Source organism: Neopsephotus bourkii, unplaced genomic scaffold (assembly GCF_033783945.1).
Source record: "Neopsephotus bourkii isolate Nb327-2 ecotype Australia unplaced genomic scaffold, CSIRO-AGI_Nbou_v1 NB_882, whole genome shotgun sequence".
Lineage (NCBI taxonomy): Eukaryota > Metazoa > Chordata > Aves > Psittaciformes > Psittacidae > Neopsephotus > Neopsephotus bourkii.
The window spans coordinates 3,766,417-3,786,430 of record NW_026901376.1 but is presented as its reverse complement, the minus strand read 5'-3'; the positions used below and the strand labels follow the sequence as shown (position 1 = coordinate 3,786,430).

Here is a 20,014-nt window from a genome sequence, read left to right as displayed (position 1 = left end):
TGGTGCAGGCCTAGGTGCTCGGCCAGACGCTTGGTGGTCGATGAGTGGAGCCGCAGCCCTGCGCGGAGGTGAAGGGTCTCCGCCAGCCCCACTGCGTAAGGGGCGCCTTGTCTTCCCACAGCGAAGTTTCGGTACGAGCCCCTTCGTCGGATGTAGTCTTTCCGCCCTTTTCTGCCTTCTAGGCTCTAATTTGCCCCTCACTCATTTACTTCTCCAGCTAACGTTTTATTGCTCTGCGCTCAGAGAGGCGGGCAGGCCCCGCCGGCCGGAGCCAGGGCCGCGACTGCAGCGCCCGGCATGTGGAGGGGCGGATTCCCGCCAGGGGCCGCGGCTCCCCGCGTGCTGCCGCCCGCCATTGAGTTCCCTGAGGAGAGCCCGGAGCCGCGGTTTGACGGTAAGTGGGGTTTGGTGCAGCAGGGCGGCCCTGTTTTCCGCGGGGAACGTGGGGAGCAGGGAGGTCCCCCCCTTCCTGCGGGTGACGGCTGGGCTCCCAGCTCCCCCCGGTTAGGAATCCAGGGGAGAACCACCGCCTTCCTCTTTACTCGTCGTCTTGAGAAAGCGGCAGCCGCGGGGATGATGCAAGAGCAGGCAGGCCCCTGGTAGCGGGCTCCCTGCGCCGCAGCCAGGGCTTCCCCCTTCGGGGAGAGAGAGCCTTGTTCTCTCCGTTAGCTCCTGTATGCGCTTATAAAAATAAATTAGGTTCCTAATTAGTGTCTTAAGCTTTTCTCTAAGTGGCTACTTGTGCGGTGCCTTTTCGTGAGCCGGGGCTGTGTTGAAGCTGTGTGGGTTGATGTGTGGTTTATGATGTGAATAGGCACATACTGAGACCTAAATTCATTCTTCTGACTGGCCTTTTCCAGAATCGGATGTGCCCGCGGAGCTTCGAGTTGCAAACGGGTCACAGAAGTTTGTGAATTTTACTTCGACAATCCAAAACCAGCTGCTGCTTGTGTCACTGCTGGAGCATCTTTGCCACATGTACACGCACAACCCTGTTCATTCGAGGTGTTTGTTCCGAAGTTAGTAAGAGTAGTTCTTTCCTGTCTCTTGAACTGACTTACTGCAATATATGCCAGATGCTTCTGTGTAGGATTACAGTGTAATGTCAATAGAAAGCTGTAGGTCTCATCCTGTTGGGCCAAGAGTAGTTTGGAGAAGAGGATAAATACCCTGAACCAACTCAAATGGGATTGAGGATGTGTCTTGGTTTTGAAAATAAGAGCAGAATGTTGCTGTAGATGCAAGGATCAGGCAGTTCTATAGCAGCTAAATCATGTGAGTTGCATCATGAGAAGGGTAGCAGGTAAATTGTCTCTTAAATCTGATATAAAAACACAGAAGAGGAATTTAATAATGTTTATCAATAATACATAATAACACAGCTACTAAGCTGTAGCATAGTCTTCACTAAATCTTTCAAAATTGCTGTCTGTGAAAATTAAATACCTTTAAAAGTCCTTTATTTTCCCATAAGGAATTATGATATAATTCAGGGAGCTTGGATTTTGAGGTGTGAAGCATTTCTTTTGAAATGTGCCTTTCTGGTATGTGAGTTCTCTTAGGTATTTTGTTCACTTAGGTATTTTGTTCACTTAGGCACATATTTAATGCATTTGAGAAACAATCTGAGGTTTTTTTCCATTGTATGTGACTGTAGAAAATAAAGTCTGATACTTGCTTGTACTTAAAATGGAAGCCATTTATGGCATCCAGTAAGAACAGTGCAGGCAACTGTCAGTTTTTTGTTCTTGAAGTAAGATGTAGATGTTTGGCCCCTGGTCTTAATATTGTCTCTATCAAAAAAAAAAAAAAAAAAACAAAAGCCAAGGAAGAAAACCCAAAAAACAACCCAACTAAATTTCTTCCTTTTGGGAGAGGAGCAAACACATGCAACCTGGGCATCTTCTGAAGTATGTAACTATTTGGCTTCATGGTGTACTTCTGTGGAAGATTACATTTCTCCATTGGCACAGTCTAAACCAGTTTCCCAAGTGGAATAAACCTGATGAATAAAAGAAAAACATGCTGCAGTAATCCTGTCTGTTTTGTGGTTTTGACTGGTATATTCGTGTTGGCAACCATGGGGTTTTCCCATTTTTTCTGCTGTGTGTAACTGTGTTCATAAGGCTTGTGTAGCAACATTCCTGATTTGTTACAGGTTCACTTTCAATAAACTTTATCTCCTTTAAAAGACAAAGTAATATGCTGGGGTTTTTTTATATACTGATACTAAAGAAGCATCTTAAAAAAAAACTCTTAGAGGTGAGTTTATTTTAAGACCTTGGAACTCCTAAAACTTTCAAGGGCATTTTTGTAGCATCTTTGCAGTTGCACCAAGCTCCAGTGTTAGGTTTTTGTCTGCCTTGGCATTGTTTCTGTTCAAGCGAGAAAGATGTGGTGCTTGGGAGGGAGTGTTTGCACAAATGTGTGAGTTTGTGAATTAGAAAATCTTGACATTGCCACTTTTTATTACAAACATGTCCTTGTTATTGTAAACACACTTTGAATTTCTCTTTTCACTGGTAAGAATTTGTCCAGAGGTAACAAGTCGATGCTTGCATAATTTATCTGCTGAGATAAGGTAGGGGAGATGCAGTTGTGACTACAAAGGGCATGGCAAATAACTGTATTATGCAAAGGGATTCCCACAGAGCAGCTCTAGTTTGGATTTAATTAGTTTTTCTTGTGAAGGGTATGGGAAACTGTATCAGGGTAGGAGTGACTGTTCAAATTTTCAGATGCACTATCTTTCACATAAAGTTTCTCATTTGCAAACCTACTGTTTACATGGTCTTACTGGCAGGCTGTATTTAATGTGGCCTTTCTCTGTTCCTTTGTACAGTACTTCGTCAGGCTTTCACAAGAACAGGGTTGCTCTCCCCTTTCGCTTTCTGTGATGAATTTAGCACTGTAAGACTGCAGCATAATAGAGCCATTACTGAACTAATGAAAGCAGCTAATCGACAAATACTTAATGGGGTAAGTTTTGTTAAATTTCTTTAGCAACCTCTGCATTAAGGGATTAACACATCATTGCATCCAAGGAGGCTTTTGTTTAGGGGTTCTTTTAGTGTTGGATTGGGTCTTTTTGATAATTATACAAAATGGTATTCCAGTTCTACCTTCAGTGTTTGAGATAGCAAGGTTTGGTTCTATAGGTGCAACCCAAAGCTTTGGAAGCTAGCAATATTTTGTCCGTATTAAATAATAAGAATTCTAAAAAAAGTTAAAAAATCCTTATAAGCACAGGTAAGGTGTTTTAAATATTGCTACTTTTGTTGTGGGTTTGTTTTTTTTTTTTGATGGACAGACATCCATTTTTCACTTTTAACTGTTCCAGCTGATTATGTCAGTATCTTTATACTGTGGAGAGCATAATTTGTATAGTGATACGTGCTTCAGGCTGAATCAGACCAGTTTGCTTATCTCTCTGCTTGAACTAAGCTAGTTAATTTTGTCTTAAGCACATTTTAGAACCCTCATTTTATCCTGTTTGCCAGCAGAACTCTAAAAGGGCAGTAATCTCTCCAGCAGAGAGATGTTAGTAGATGACTGTTGGGATAACAATCCTTTAATTTGGTGAAGCTCTCTGCAGAATGTGAATGGCTATCAGTAACACATTTTCTTTTAAAAATATGGTTATAGTTTCTATTTTGATTAAGCTTTCTGTGCTGATGGCATGGTAGACATTATTTTGTATGGCATGTTTTCATGTTGGATTTTGTTGTTTTACAGGAACTTGACAATGGAGATTCTCATGCAATTGGGTATGTATTCAAAACATTTAGAAATATTAAACTTAATTCCCCCCTTAAAGAGCTCCATTCTGAATTTAATTAATGCTGCATTTCGTATTTTGGCTGTGAAACAATTTGAGAATTGCTCCAAACTCTCAAAATGATCTGGGGAAAATTCCTTCTTCAGCACAACTCTCACAGTTAGTGCCACCCTTCAGGAAAACAAGATTTCTCAGGCATAAACATAAAGAAAGCATCTTAATACTTTTGTTAACGTAGACTGTGATTTGTAGCACGTGTATGCTGTTGCAGTCTGCTGGTTTTCAGTATTCACTGAAACAGCAAATTGTGCAGCATGGTGATGTCTAAGTATTTGTTGCTTTTCATAATGTAAATAGTATTTCTAGGTTGTGTATGCCTATAGCCTTTATAGTACCTTACCTGTAGGTTGTAACTTAGTTTAATGCAGCCTTTTTTTTGACTAGGGAAAAAGAAGTTCTTTTTGAAGCACAGTCTTCACGATACTTGAATGAATTTGATGAGATTGCGAGGCTAGGAAGAGGAGGATATGGTAAAGTATACAAGGTATTCTTTACCTTCTGTTTATAACTGATCAGTTTATGTCTAGTTTTTCTTTGAAATTTGGAGTTACTGTTTTGGCTGGTTTTTGTTTTGCTTGAGTTTTATTTCTAATGGAAAATGAACAATACTTTTTTTCCAATAGAACAAGTGCAAAGCTGCACATGTGAAGGATGTTGGCATTTAATTTCAAAAGATGCTCAGTTGCTGTTTCTATTTTCTGTTTGTAGGAAGCAGTATGTATCATGTGTTTTATTTCATGTGTTTTGACCGTTTTTAAGTGAAAGAAAAATTCTTGTCTGAAGTACTGTGATATATATTGACTTAAAAACCAGCCACAGAAACTGATTAGTCTGCACACCCCAGTGTTCCAGTTGTGACTGCTTGAAAAAAAGCAGCCTTAATATGAATGTAAACTGTCCAATCCAATGTTGATTAATATTAAATACTTTAGCGTATGGCTAGCCTATGGTTCCCCACATGGTATGTGCCATGCGTAAATGTCACTTGTGGCGATTTACTGAGACCATGTTTAAGCAGTTATCAGGACCTATCAGCATTTTATTATTGATGGAAAGATAACTTTAAAACCATGTATTTCACAAAGATTGGATTAGATGTTTGCAGTCCTGTAAGAAGACAAAAGTAGAGTATCCTTATGTCAGACAGCTGGGCCTAATCCCAGTTGCACTCTCTGAGTGAGATGTTATATGAATGGAGTACAGAAATTAAGTTTTAGAAAATAATTGGTTCTAAAGGATTTAATAATACATTAAACATATTAACATCTATATTTTCCTTCTGCAATTTTTTCAGGTTAGAAACAAATTAGATGGTCAGTTCTATGCTATCAAAAAAATTAGCATTAAGAAGGCTACAAGAAGAGATTGCATGAAGGTATAATTTTTCCTGTATTTCATTTCTGGTTTAATTCCCTGTCTGCTCTAGCTGATTCTAATAGAATTTAGTAATGCAGTTAATATTTCCCAAAACGTAAAAAATGTTAATAATGGGTTTATGCATTCTGAGTTTCTATAGATTTGACGCTATCAATACCTAGTAGAAAAAAGTAAATTAGAGGTATTTAAGTCCATTAAATCATAGTACCATAGAATTGTTAGAGTTGGAAAGGACCGTGAGATCACCACCTGAATTTGCTCATCTCTGCAACTATGAAAATTCTAATTAGTTCTAAAGCTTCAAAATTTTCTCTATTACTGTAACAATTTTATCTGTTCTTTCTCTGTCAGAAACTGTTACTTTTTTGTTATCTTTTGGGTTTATTAAGTACTCAGAATAAAGAATGGTCATACTGTTTCTTTTTGGTCTTTTTAGGTGCTACGAGAAGTTAAAGTGCTCGCTGGGCTGCAGCATCCTAATATTGTAGGTTATCACACTGCTTGGATGGAACAAGTTCAAACAGTACATCCAAAAGGAAAGTGCCGCATATTGTGTCAGTCTTGCTTGCATCCTGCTTATAATCTCTGTACCATTATTTCCAGGAGAGTATCACTTCTCTGATAAAATAACTATTTTTTAATCTTTAAAACAAAAAAAACAAACCCCATACTACAGGTGACCATCGTATCTTCATATCCTTCTGTGCACTTCAGTCTCTTGCATAATAACTTACCTGTTAGTTAATGGTGAATTCAGAACTGTTGAAGTATTAGTTTCACTTCTGGTAATACATGAGAAGGGTTTTAAAATTATGTGAAGTTCAGTGGAATGCAGTGAGAACCTTTTAACACAAGAAGTAATGAGTTGACAAGGAGAAGAATAAATATCGAGGGATAAGCCACTTCAGATATTGGGGGAAAAGTGATGAATAGAATTAAAAAAAAACCCATCCACAAATTTGCTACCATGTTTTGAAATCTTGGAGTTGTAGCAAAGCTTGAGCAAGTCTCCCACTATGCCTTTCTTCCTATCTGTAAAAGAGTTTAGAAAAACTGAAAGAACCTGGAATTAAATAACGGGGGGGGGGGGGTCGGGGGAATCCCTCTTACTTTGCTTTTCGCAGGAGAGTTTTTTCAGTTTGTTGAATTGCATATTATAGTCCTACAGTGACAGAGAAATCTGTTGGGGGTTTTTGTGTGTGTATATATCATCTACTGTCTGTAACTGGTGAGAGTTTATCTACATTTATGTTCATTTTACACCTTCCCTGCCTCTTTTTTTATATTTGTTTTCTCTGTTCTTGGCTCTTCCCACATGTCCTTTGATCCCTTTGTAATCCTAATCTGTTGTCCCTTTCCTTTCTTGTTCTTTTCTGGAATACCTTTAGCAGTTACATCTTTAGATCCTCTTATGCTCTGTATGCCTTTATTGCTTTCCAAATCAACTACTTCATGGTCAGCTATAAACACAAAAAAAAAATGAATAGAAAGTTGTCAGTATGGTAATACAGACAAGACTTTCTAACTAATGATATTGAGGATCTTGAAGGATGCAACTTCTTAGTTGCCTAGGAGTACTTCACAAGTATGTAATAGTGATAAGTATGTAACTAGATCTGTAAGTAGGTCCTGTGGTACTTAATGGTTTTCCTTGGCTTAGAATATTGGTATTTCATTTCTTCTCTGTGCTAAAACAAACTGCTTTTTCACATAAATATACAATTTTAATGAAAACCATTTCCAAAATGTTAAGTATCAAAACAGCAGCATAGTGATGCAAAGGATGGTGTCTTGTGGAGTTGCTTTTTTAGCTATTACATACATGAGAAGCTATAATAACATAATTTTGAACAGGCTAACTTCTTAAGGTTAAATCTAGGTGAATATCTAAGAGATCCCAGTACAACCCTTCAAGTGACCTCATACAACACGTATTTTCATTTAAAGAAAAAAACACATATGGTTGCTTCTTATTAGATTAAAAAACACCTTTTGCAGCAGCAGAAATAGAGAAAAAACATATCTGTAGGTAATGAAGTTAAATTCAGTAAGATGCTATAGATTAAATATTAATTTGTAGTATTATTTCTGTTTTTAAAATACCATATTTATCTTTTCATCCTGTAGATAAAACAATAATGGAGTTGCAGCCATTATGTTTGGAGCAAGAGAGTAGGAAGTAAGTATTATAAATCTCAATGATAGCATTTATTTGTCTTTAACATAAGACTTCTTTTAAAGTAATGTTAAGAGAGTACAGAATTCAGCATAGATTTCACAAGTGCTTTTTTGCTTCTAAAGTATTGGTTAAAAAGTCTTAATTATCCTTGTCATTGTTTCTCTTCTTGTTGCATAAGCTGAAGAATATTACTGAATGCTTCTACCTTCTTTGGATCTCAGTTCTGAGTATCTGAATGTAGTACTGGGCTTTAAACTTACTTCAGAAGTTCTGTGCCAGTTAGAAACACTGATTAGTTCTGTGGAATCTCAGTAGAGTGATGGTGCATTCTGCTTCTCAGAAGTGTTAATTAGCCATTTCAATAAGGAGATGGAGTCCTATGAGAATTACAGCATAACTTCCTAAGTTAGAAGGAATGGAGTTGCATCATACTTCTGTCCAGTGAATGCTGTGACCTAGTACTCTATGTATCTATGAGCTGTCTGGGTCAGCTCTCAGAAATCCCTGCTGGGGGAAGGTATTTAAAAGGCTGTAGCCTGCACTGTCACTTATGTAATCCTAAAGTTTTATATGGGGAAGCAGCTGAACTCTTACTCTGCAGTGGAGTTTGCAACTGGAAAAAATACAAACCCAAAGAAAAAAAACCCAAACAAACAAAACCCAACACTTTTCAGAATGGTGTGTCACAAATAGATGGTATAAAACTAGGCACATGTTTTGATTTCTCTCCATTACTTTATTATTTTCAGTGATCGCTGTCACATTCAGAGTGTGGAAAGTGGTAGTTCAATTATCTTTGCTGACCTCACTTCTCAAGAAAAGAAGTCCTGTGACAGTACCAGTCTTAGAAATCTGGGTAGTGAATCGTGTATGAATGATTTTGTGAGCAACAATAGTAAAGAGTGTATGAAACCAAATAAATGCGAATTATCCATAGAATTACAAGAAGACTTTGTAAGTAGTGTTAGCAGTAGATCAACTGATGTGAAAAATCATCCATCACGGGTACCTCATACTAGTCTGGAACAAGATGCTAGCACTGGAAGTAAGTCCTGCACTGAAGAATGCTCGAAGAATCATGTAGCTGTCTGTGGAGAGTTTGAGGTAAATGCAGTTTTCATTAAATATACTTACCTGCTATCTACTTTAACCATGTTTGTAAAGTAGAGTTTGGTAGACAGAGGAATGATTTATAATGATAAATTAAAAAAAAATAAATACTGTGATTAGAGTCAAGGAATACAGACAACTTTTATTTAAATGAGTAACACTGTTACAAGAAAGCTGACCAGAAGGGCTGGCAGAAGTCTGCATACAAGAAAGTTACCATCATCTTGGGTTCTTTCAAAGTACCTACATGAATAAAAAGTACTACTGCATAAAATACCCCAGTCCATAATTGCACTTGAAAATCCTCAGCCTTCAGTAACCACGGCTAATTCAGATATTATTCATGAAATTGTCTAGGTATGTTATGTGATGCCTGTATAGTGTAGAATTCCACATGGAAAAGAGAAAAAGCAGATGAGGGCATGGAATCACCACTCTGCCTATGCTTCTAAAACTTGGCTGGCATTCATACCACTGAAATGTCTTGTATAACACAACCAGCTCTGGAATGCTCCAAGCTTTTGATATCATTTGGAGTTCCCTCTTGCAACAAATCCAAGATTTTAAAGGTGTTTTCTTGAATTGTCCAGGCTATCAAATGAACTAGTACATTATCAGAAACTGAGTATGAAATTACATACTCATATTAATAAATCAGACGTTTGGACTAGATTACCTTAAAGGTCTTTTCCAACCTAAATGATTCTATGAAATTCCACACTGAGATGGATTTTTTTTCCAATTTATATTAATTTACTGCTTTCTTAAGCCAGAATGAAACTCTGTTCAGTGTGTCTAGAAGCTTTAACTCTAATTGGAATATTAAGATATGTAGCCAGCTGTTCTGTTTTTATCATAAAAATTGTTAACATTTGAGGACAAGCAAAAAAAAAAAAAAACAAACCCCAAAACTAGATAGTGTTGTTGCACGTGCTTCTTGAATGCAGTAGATAAATAATACTGTATTTGATGTTATTTTGGTATCTGACTGGGTTTTTTTTAGCTTAATGAACAAATTTTGATTTTATTAGCTTTAAAGAAAAATAACTAAGGAAATATGTTAAAGTGGCAGCATCATAGACTATTATTTTTCTGTTAGGTGGAGTATTGTTTGATGCTTCATATACAAATGCAGCTGTGTGAAATATCTTTGTGGGATTGGATTTTTGACCGTAATAAAAGATGCGACGAGAGAACAGAGGAAATGTCCAGTAAGAAGTCTTAAAAATTTTCTGACTCATTATGAAGCAAGTATTTCATCTTTCCTAAGTAGAAGTCCACTTGCCTGACTTTGTTTTACTTCAGCATCTTATAATAGGGATCTTCTTCATTAGATAAATAGAATCATCATTAGATTCTTTATTCATTTCATCACCTAGCAGCTAGTATTGAATCTTTTTATGATGTTGGTAAAGAGATTTAAGTTCATGGGTTTTAGACAACTCTTCAAAAAAGAATCAATGTATGCCTGAGGCATAGTTGTTACCTGGAGACATCTCTGCCTGGGCAATGCTACTTATTTGGAATAGGTTTTTTATTGGCAGGATCTGCTTTTTCTCAGAAAGCTGTTTAAATAATTGAAATTTTGCTTTGGTAGTAGTCTTGCTGGTACAAAATAGAACTCTTTGCAGGCTAATTTATCTGCTGTGGAAAACAGGAATACATCTGTTCCAGACAGATGACAAGAAAAAAAAAAGTGTATTCTTAAATATCAGAGCTCCTACATACGCTGATTTGTCATTAGTCTAAAGCATGTAGTATTTAACTTGCTGGAATGGCCAGAGGAGTTCTTATGCACTGATACGAAGATGTCTTCAATAACTGTTGACATTCGGGAGAACAAGTCTAATGCTCTTAAAGCATTAGAGATGTTCCTTTCTCTGGTTGTTTAAAAAAAAAAAGGGCATATGCCTAACAGATTGTAAGGCACAAACTGTATGATTAATGTTTAATCTTAGTTTTAATCACTATTAAGGTAAATCTGCTGTTCTCTTTAGTCATGGATGCCAGCTATCAGCTGACATCTGCTAATCTCTCCTGTAATCGTAGTCATTTAGCATAAATAAGCTAAAAGATGATGTTCGTGATCAGGGAATGACAGAGTTACTAGGGCATTTGACCTAGTAGGGTAGCACAACAGCAGAAGAATTAGGATCCAAAAAGGAAGGCTGCAAATTGATACCGATACAGAAAGCATGTTGTTATGTAAATTAATATGATTTCACATGGAATTGTATTTTTCATTCTAATTCTGTACTTCCATCTAAGTAAAGAGTTTTAAAATTCATTATCAAGTAACTGTCTGATGGAGTTTGGAATAATCTTTTCAGGCGGACACGTGTTCATGACCCCTGAATTTTCCTTTTTGGATTTTGGCAGTTAGTGACTTCTTTGCTATTTCAAAAACAGTATCTTAGGAGAAATATGGGAAGTTCCATTTATAAATTGTGATCATTCTGTTAAAAATTTCTTCCATGTCATAAAGAGAATTCAACAAGACCATCGTAAACTTCAATAGCTCATTAAAATTAGCTAAAATAATTTGGATTTTAAATTGTTTTAAGGTCCATACCATCTTGTGGATGTCCACTTGACAATGAAAATTTTTCAGGAGCTACTACAAGGAGTATGCTATATCCACAGCATGGGAGTGATGCATCGAGACATTAAAGTAAGTTCATTGAATGAACTAATCACACTTGAGCTTGAAGGAAACAAAGATAACTTACATTATGGGAGAAGGAAAGCAAATTTATAGCCAAATTTGAGATGACCTGGGCTTTTAAGAGTTTAGCTGTCTTACGTATGAAAAAAATACATTGTCTCCTCTACACCAGTATCATACTTTCACTAAGCATTGTGCTCAATTACATTGACTTAAAAGTGAATTATGATTAAGCTCTGGAAATGTTTTCTCCTTTGTGGAGCCATTTTCTTGTTCTAAACGGGGATGGTCAGATTGGTTTGGTTTTGTCTTGGTCATTCCTTAACCTGCGTAGGATGTAAATTTCCTAATTACCTAAAAGAAATTAAATTATTTTAGGTAATTACGAAAATAAGCAAAGCCCAGTGGCTACACGTCAGTTGGCTGTGTATCAGCTTTGGAAAATATGTTCAAATTATAGTTAGAAATAATTCCTGTCTTTAAAAATGGTTCTTAAGAGACTGAAATTGTAGGTGATGTTTGTGACTGAATGAAAAGTTTTGGTTTCATTCCAATTAAAAATAATGAAGAGCAGACTTAAAATAGTAACACTTCAAATTATTAGAACAGCATGCTGTTTATATGTTCCTGTGAAGTGTTTTTGGAACTCCAGTCGTAAGAATAGTTTTGACTTAAATGTGAAGCATAAGTAGATGGATCTTGCTTAATCTGATTCAAACAGCAAGGACATGAATGTGTGTTTTCCTACTCTGCTTCCTAGAGGTTCTCTGCATCTGATACAGTAACTATATGAGGAAATGAGTGTACAGATCCTCTTGACTATTAAGACTCCATGTGTGGAAACTTGGAACTACTTGAAAACACACAGTGTTCACTCTGGATTAATTTTATTGTGTCTGCCAGCTGTTTCAGGATCAACTGTTTTTTTGATTTTCCTGTTAAGCATCATCATGGCCTTATTGTCCGAATCCTGGTAGTTGTATAAAGAATTCCATAGTGGGAGTTTGTTTTTGAGGCCATGCTTATTGTTTTCACCACACATTATTCTAAAGGTGATTTTGCAGACATCTTGCAGAAACAGTAATTTCTGTGATAATGTATAATGTTACAAGGAAGTCTTTCAGCATTTGAAATTTTGAGAACAGAAGTCCAGTGAGTGGGTGGCCTTGATTGTCTCTTTACTTCAGTGGAAATGAGAAGCCTAGCAACTTGTTCAACACTGTTGTATCTTTTAAATTTGGTCTGCATTGAAGAAATGAAGAGTGGAGATTGCCTATCTCTGATACAGTGTTCATGTCTGCTTTATACTCTAACAGAACTATTTCCCTTCTTGCCACCTGAGCAGGCTTCATGAAGAGCTTTTTGTCCTTTATGATCTTGGGTGTTTATGTTAGCTCCATTACTTAATGGTAAAGAGATGCAGCCTGCGTTGACATCTAAAATTCTGCTTATGTTGTGCACACTGCAATATGAAGGGCAGTTCTTCCACAAGTTGGACTGGCAAAGTTTGTTCCAGAGGTGATTAAAATTGCTGTCATCTCTGTGTTTAGTGATTCTGCAGCTATCTAAAGAGGTGTCCAGCCAGACTTGTCACTGTCCTTTAAGTTAACAATAACAAGTGGATATAGGTGGAAAAGCATCATCAGACTGTTGGCCTAAACATAGAAGACAGATAATTACTGATTTTCAGGATTTATCTGATGTTTTTACGTTTTGCAAGAAACAGAAACACATTTCCATATTGTGCTCTGAGGCTGGCTGTGTACAGGTATTAGGAGTTGCCATGACCTAACAGAAGCTTGGTCATTAATTTATATTTGTTAACTAGAGCTTGTGCCCAGCAGGAATGCATAAGATGGTGCTAATGCCTTCAGTTCTTCCTAATTTTATAGCATGAGAAATGAGTCATTATAGTTGGGCTTCAGGTCAGTGAAGCTCCGGGAAGTGCAAGCAAGCAGAAGTTTCATCTCATTTGTACATACAGACATAATCTGGGAGTGCTTGAGCCTCTAGATTATAAAATTGTAGAATGGTTTGGGTTCAAAGGGACCATAAAACCATCTAGTTTCACACACACACCTACCACACACTGATACCTTCCCACTAGATCAGGTTCTCCAAGCCTTGAGTGCTGCCAGGGATGAGGCAGCCACAGCTTCTCTTGGACAACCTATGCCAGTGTCAGTAAAAAATGTCTTCTCTATATCCAGTCTAAATCTACTCTCTTCAATTTGAAACTGTAGCCCCTTGTCACTACTGACCCTGGTAAAAAGTCTCCCTGCTCTTTTGTAAGCCCCCATTATATATTGAAATGGCACAATAAGGCCTCCCTGGAACCTTCTCCTCTCCAGGCTGAACAAGCCCAGCTCTCTCAGGCTGTCTCCCCAGCAGAGGTGCTCCAGCCCTCTGAGCATCCCTGTGGCATCCTCTGGACTTGCTCCAACAGCTCCTCATCCTCCTTACGTTGGGGTCCCCAGAGCTGGATGCACTTCTCCAGGTGGGGTCTCACAAGAGCAGTAGAGGGGGAGAACCCTCTCTTGACCTGCTGGTTACACTGCTGGTGATGCAGCCCAGGACATGGTTGGTTTCTCGGCTACAAGTGCATACTGCCAGGTTATAGACAATTTTTCATCTGTCAGTGCTGCCAAGTCCTTTTGGGCTGTTTGCAGTGTAAGAAGTATATTCAACAGTCACTGGTGATTTTTGTCTTGAGTTGAGATATGCTACTTTTGGTTTATATTGAGCAAGAAAAAATTCACATTCAAAATTAATGAGATGTGATTCTGCCATATGTTGCATTAAGTCAGGTATGCTATCATTTGGGGAAGCAAATTTCCCATTTTCTTCTGGGAGAAAAAAAACCCCAAAACCTTACATTTCCACTAAAGCTAGTTCCTGTTTTGCTTTTCTTCCTTTTTTCTGCATCCTTCGTATGTGTTTTTTCTGCCAAAGTGGTGTTGCCAACACATAACTTGGTATCAGCTATGACTTTTTTTCCCCTTTCTCGCTAATGAGAGTGTTAATTATACCTGTGAAACACTGGATTTTATAGTCTTGAAACAGCTGAAATTTCATACTTACTTATACAGGTATATTTATAGATTTTTATACTGCCTTGTTTTGTAGCCCAGAAATATCTTTCTACATGGATCAGATCATCATGTAAAAATAGGAGACTTTGGATTAGCCTGCAAAGACCTTCTTTGGGATCATGCAGACCAGTGGTTTAAGACAGAAAGGAAAAATGGTAAGAGAAAAAAGCTTAACGGGTTTAAGTTAACTTTCTATGATATTAAGACCATCAGCTACCAAATTCTAGAGTGAAATGGTAACAGGGTAACACTGAGAAGTGTAAATTGCCTTTCTAAAGGACTGACGCATACTTCAGGAGTGGGGACCTGCCTCTATGCCTCACCAGAACAATTGCAGGGATCTCACTATGATTTCAAGGTAGGAAATAATAGTATTTTTTTTCTATTAACACATGAAGGTGATTGGAATAAGACAAGTCTTTCAATAGGTAAATACATAAATATCCCTCCTACTGTTTCTCCTAATGTTTTTGCTGAAATGTGGCAAAAATAATTTGTTTCTAAGATCTTCTTGAGGAATGTACAGATTTGAATTTGTGTTCTGTCAGTAGTGTCCTGATACTTTTCCTATTATCAGAAAATGTCATTGTAATGAAGTGGTTTCATATTGTGATTTTCTTAATGAGGAAAAGAAATCCACTAAGTAATTAAGAATAGCAGTTATACCAGACTTTTTCTTCACTCCATTACCAGTCAGACATGTACAGCATGGGTGTTATCCTGCTAGAACTCTTCCAACCATTTGGAACAGAAATGGAAAGAACAGAAGTTCTTACATGTTTACGGAATGGCCAAATTCCTCATACTTTCTGTAAGAAATGGCCTATTCAAGCCAAATACGTTAAACTCCTCACCAGTCAGAATGCTACAGAAAGACCAACGGCTGCTCAGCTCCGTGAAAGTGAACTGTTTCATACCACAGAACATGTAAGTTATGTCAATAACCTCAACCTTAATAAAACAAAAATGGCTTTTGTTTTCCTGTACTATTGAGGGGTTTTTTTGTTTATTTGTACCTTAAGAGCAGTGTGTGATCAAGACTTTTTTCCAATTACGGTATTTATGCCACTGTATTAATATTTCTGGTGTCTTTGCAATGAAATAAATGAAGACTGGGCTGTTGATTTTGAGGTATTTTTATAGGTCAGAGAAGGTTTTGAAGCTTTTCAGCAGCTCTGCAGAATCTTTTTATCATTTTCCCCTGTCATGGTTTTTGGTTTGTGGATTAAGTTGTAGTATCAAATATGCAGAATAGCATCTATAAATGAAGTAAACTGGCTCTCATTTTCAGGTTATTTCTAACCTACAACAGAAGGTGAGACAGCAAGAAGAAGAAATAGAGAAACTGAGAGAGAGAATACGACTGCTTTCAGAAGAACAAGGTGAACAACATATGGAACTAGGTTCCCCTGTTTAAGTATGGGAAGAACCTCTATTGCATGCTAAGTTATATAAAATGTTCCTTTTTTTACATAAATACATTTCAATGCATTTTGACTCTCCTGTGTGTTTTTTTAAAGGTCTTTTTGTCTTAGTCCAGCAGTCTCCAGTCAGCAGAAAGTACTCACGTTGCACTGAGCCTCAGGACAACTTGTGTAAATAAGCATTTGGGTTACAGGGGAAAAGATAAGGAGAAATTAAAAATGCAGCACGTATTTATGTAAGACTACTGCACATAACTTACAATCATTGACAAATATGTGTGTCATGCAGCAGTTAGTAAGAAGGAAGGTCACACCCAAAAGTTAGCTGTAATGTTTTTATTGATCTAGAATTCTTTCCAACTGTAGTACTCAAATACATCTCAGAAAGGACTCAAATCACTACAGCAGGCATGAGGGGGAATAAGATTATCATTATCAATAGTACAGGCTTACTTGAGTAGCTTTAGAATAGAGCTGAAAGGTGCCAAGTTCTCACACGACTTCATCCATTTTTGCACATTGGCTGGGGCAGCATTGGCACTACCCATTTGCTGAAGCACAGACCACGCAACAATGTCTGCTATGGTGAGTTCATTTCCCACCAACCACGCTGCCTTGCCCAGGGCAGCATTCATAGAGCGCAAGACTGCTCCTTTTTCCTTACTGCTACCTTCTCTGAGCTGGAAAATGGCTGTATCCACCCAGCTGTCAATCAGAGTTGAAGTTACTGCATTGTACTTCTGGCCCAACAGGGAAAAGAGAAATCTGGCGATGTTCCCTTCTCCTTCAATAGGGCACATTGTTTGAATGCTAAACTTCATCTGGGGTTTTGGAACTGAAATTAAGAAAAGGAAAAAAGTGAATACCATATGGTAAAGAAGTTAAATGTAACGGCAATGCCATGATGTGTTTTATTTTTGATGCCAGTACCACTGTTAACATACTTAACCTAAGGAACAATTTTCCATTTTCTGAGTCTGAATAAACTAATGCAGGAACCTGGGACAGAGAGATCACTTTTTGCACATTTCAGCCAAATCTCCCACCTCATTTCTATTCTAGCCAATTTATTTATAGACACTGAAAAACACTTCTGTAAAAGAAATCCTGCGGGTACAACCAAGCATGTAAATGCCATGTGTATTTTAGTAGTGGTAACTACAAACACAAGTCTTCCTCCTCTGTCCCCATCATTAACAGCTATGAAAAGAGCAAAAATGTTATCTGCAGTATGTATCCATCATATGCCAGCACAAGGACGCCAAAGCATCTGTTGTCAAGGTTTTAATGCCCAAGTTTCATTTTCTCACCTATTGTAAACTACTGATCTACAAGATAACTGTTCTTACCATCCTTCCATATAAGAGTAAAGCCCAACTGATACTCGTGACGAGGTTGCTTCTTAGTCTGCTCTCCAAAGCATTTCAGGAGGTTTTCTGGCACGCTTTTCACAGATGAATGTGTATGAACAGCTGATAATATTTTATAGCGCTCACAAAGCAGATTGTGCAGTACTAATAATGACAATGGAGGTAGAGATGGATTTGCATTGATTACAACATCTTTCAGGGCACCATAATCCTGAATGGAAAGTAAAACATTCATCAGAGAAGACATTGAAAGAGATTTTGCTTGACCCCAAAGAGTACATAACCATGTATGTGTGTATCTAAAATTCTAATGCTACTCAAATTTATTCAAGTTTGGAAATTTTAAACTTGTTTAAACATTTAAAAACCTTCCTCAAGGCATCATTCAAGAACATGATTGAGGTAAATTCGAGACATATCTGAAGGTAAAGTTAAAATTTCAAGTTAGTAACAAAAAAACAAGTCTCATAATTTCAGAATCAACTATTCTAGCTTAGAATTCTATCCAAATAAGAATATATGGGATTTATTATTTATAAACTTTTGTATCTATAATCTGGATGTTCAAAATTATATGGTAGTTGTAGGTTATTTGTAAGGATATAAGACTTCTCTAATGAGTTCGGAGTGTCCCAGGTTTTAATGCCACCCTTCCAACCCTGAAAATTTTGAGAGCAGAGAAAGTACCCAGCAATGTATATGGCTCAAGTGAATTTACCTTTCCAAGCATCACATCCAAATCTGCTCCACTGGCTATCAGAGAACAGTCATTTGTCTGAATTATGTTAGTTACATCAATGTCAGCATCTGGGGTTTGTGTCATCTTTGAGAGACCATCGACGGCACTCTTCAGTTCATACAAGTGTTTCAGAATCAACTCCTGGCGGGCTTCAAGTGCTTGAAGTGAAGGATCAACCTCCTCCTACAGGAGACAAAAACCAAGGTTGCATGAATGTTCACTCAGTTCAGTGTCAAAACAGTCCACAGCTTACCTGACAACAAGTTTAGAAAGACTTTAAACACCTTCAAATAACAGGAGCATCATGGAATGTCATGGTCTGATGTCAACTTAAGTGTCTAGTATGTATGAAGATGGTAAGCAACAGGTTATTTAATCAAATCTCTGAAATCTTCCTGCTTAAATTTTTTTTTAAATCAGTAGCCACAGCAAACTGTCTAACATAGTACACAGCAGACCACAACCACAGAGACTTAAGGTTGGCAATGAAGTGCTGAATTGAAACTTGAAAAACCAAAGTTATCTCATCAGGATTCTCTCTGGCCCAGAAAAGCAGACTGAGTTTGTGCTGAGGCTGCCAAACAAGGAAATGTTTTGACAATTCAGGAAGTTAGTGAAGTAAAAAACCTGCAGGTTTGGCTGGATGGTATATCATATGAAATAACACTTTGTAGTCATTCTCTGGTTCAGCAACTATAAACTATACAGAAAAAAAAGGTGACAGGCTTTGTTACATGTTAATCCCAAAGCGTGTTATCTCAATTATCTTACAAGTCTACCTTTTTTATAAGATGAAAAATATTCCTGTGGTATTAAGTCTAGAAAGTTGCACTAATGTTAAAGAAGTATCTTTGTATAGATAATCCATTTTCTGAATAAGGATTAATGAAATCCAACCTAGCAACCAAACTTCTTTCAGTCTAATGGATAAAGAGATAACAAGCAAGGTATCCAAGTGAAATCCTGACACCCACTTACACAACATTCTCAAAGGTAAGACATGGAAACACCTCCTAAGTGACCGTTATTTGCCTACAGGTTTTCCTATTATGCAATCCCATGAAATAAAAACCACTCTCGGAGGAGATGGGAAGTTAATGCTGTTGTTGCAGGGGAAGGCAGCTTTGTTAGCATTCCCATGCAGTTCTGCCCCAAGTCTACTGCTCTGTATCACCACCAGCAACCTGGGCGAGGGCACAGCACATACTCTGAAAAGCCTGATGCATCAAGCTAAAAATGGCCACAAGCAGCCCGGAAGAATCCAAAGCATTACTAACACAGGAAGAAGCTGAAATCAACTCAATTAATGTAACAATGTTTTGCATTTTTGTTTAATACGGTAACCGAGACCAGGATGGAGGGTGTGTAGCTGCCTCGTTCCCATCTCAACAGCAGAGACGAGAGCCGGGAGGGTGAAGATGCAGCGGGACTGGACAGGGCATGCTGAGCTAGGTCCCGTCTTGCAAGGGCTTGGCCCAGCGCCCAAACACGGCTGTTTCAATGTAAAACAAGCAAGAGCCGCAGGCGAGAGCCCCGAGAAGCCAGGCTGCGAGTTACCGAACGCTTAGAAAGCACCACAGAGAACTTCCTGACAAAGCCGTTTTTACTGAACCCTCGCAAGCGCGGCTGATAAGCGCGGAAGAAACGGCGAGGCCTGTGCTACCACGCCTTTCCTGCGGGCTGAGGCAAGCGATCGCGGGTGCCCGGCTCCAGAGGCTTCTCCCAGCTTCCCCCGGAAACAAGCCCCAGCCCAGCGCGGCCGGAGGCGGGCCCCCCGGGCTCCGAAGCAGGGCGGCCCCGGCCCGTTGTCCACTGCCGAGAGCAGTGGGCCTTCCCCTGGGCTGGCCAGGCGGGCCCAGCCGCTGCCCCCTCGCTCCTACCTGCGGCGGCGGCGAGGCGGCGGGCGGGTGCTGGCTGTGCAGGCTGGGTAGATGGTACATGCAGGTGGGTAACTGCTCCGCCAGCACCACCCCACCCGCGCCGTGGAACGGCCTCACCTTGTACATGGGCATGGCGGCACCCGCCGCGATGCGGACCCCGCTCCCAGCAGCCGATGAGCCCGCCTGCCCGCTGCACCCATTGGCTCAAACTGGCGGTCGGCGCCTTACTGACTCACCCGCCACCCAATGCATGCCGGGAGCTAGCGCTCCGCCTCCTTGTCTTCTTCCTATTGGCCAGCGTGAGCCAACAGACTCTTCATAGGGCGAAAGACCAGCTCCG

At 38.8% G+C, this 20,014-nt stretch overlaps 2 protein-coding genes across 3 annotated transcripts; one reads left to right on the top strand and one right to left on the bottom strand.

Annotated features, from left to right (window-relative positions):
- The first annotated feature begins 88 nt into the window (after nt 1-88).
- Nucleotides 89-15,758, top strand: EIF2AK1 (eukaryotic translation initiation factor 2 alpha kinase 1). 2 transcript variants are annotated; one of them, XM_061357103.1, is made up of 15 exons: nt 89-394; nt 861-1,019; nt 2,843-2,979; nt 3,736-3,767; nt 4,223-4,322; nt 5,133-5,213; nt 5,652-5,751; nt 7,343-7,394; nt 8,144-8,498; nt 9,604-9,715; nt 11,069-11,175; nt 14,296-14,416; nt 14,540-14,619; nt 14,955-15,188; nt 15,553-15,758. In XM_061357103.1, exons 1-15 carry the CDS (start codon nt 298-300, stop codon nt 15,676-15,678), a joined length of 1,893 nt encoding a protein of 630 aa, XP_061213087.1. In that variant the 5' UTR covers nt 89-297; the 3' UTR covers nt 15,679-15,758. The 2 variants fall into 2 exon arrangements, with proteins under 2 accessions (XP_061213087.1, XP_061213088.1); XM_061357104.1 differs by lacking the exon at nt 15,553-15,758 and having other exon boundaries at nt 14,959-15,124.
- Nucleotides 15,759-16,006: 248 nt separating this feature from the next.
- AIMP2 (aminoacyl tRNA synthetase complex interacting multifunctional protein 2) lies at nt 16,007-19,829 on the bottom strand. Its single transcript, XM_061357105.1, has 4 exons — nt 19,675-19,829; nt 17,774-17,977; nt 17,035-17,266; nt 16,007-16,520 (listed from the first exon to the last, which is right to left on the bottom strand). Exons 1-4 carry the CDS (start codon nt 19,804-19,806, stop codon nt 16,135-16,137), a joined length of 954 nt encoding a protein of 317 aa, XP_061213089.1. The 5' UTR covers nt 19,807-19,829; the 3' UTR covers nt 16,007-16,134.
- Between the last annotated feature and the right edge of the window lie 185 nt (nt 19,830-20,014).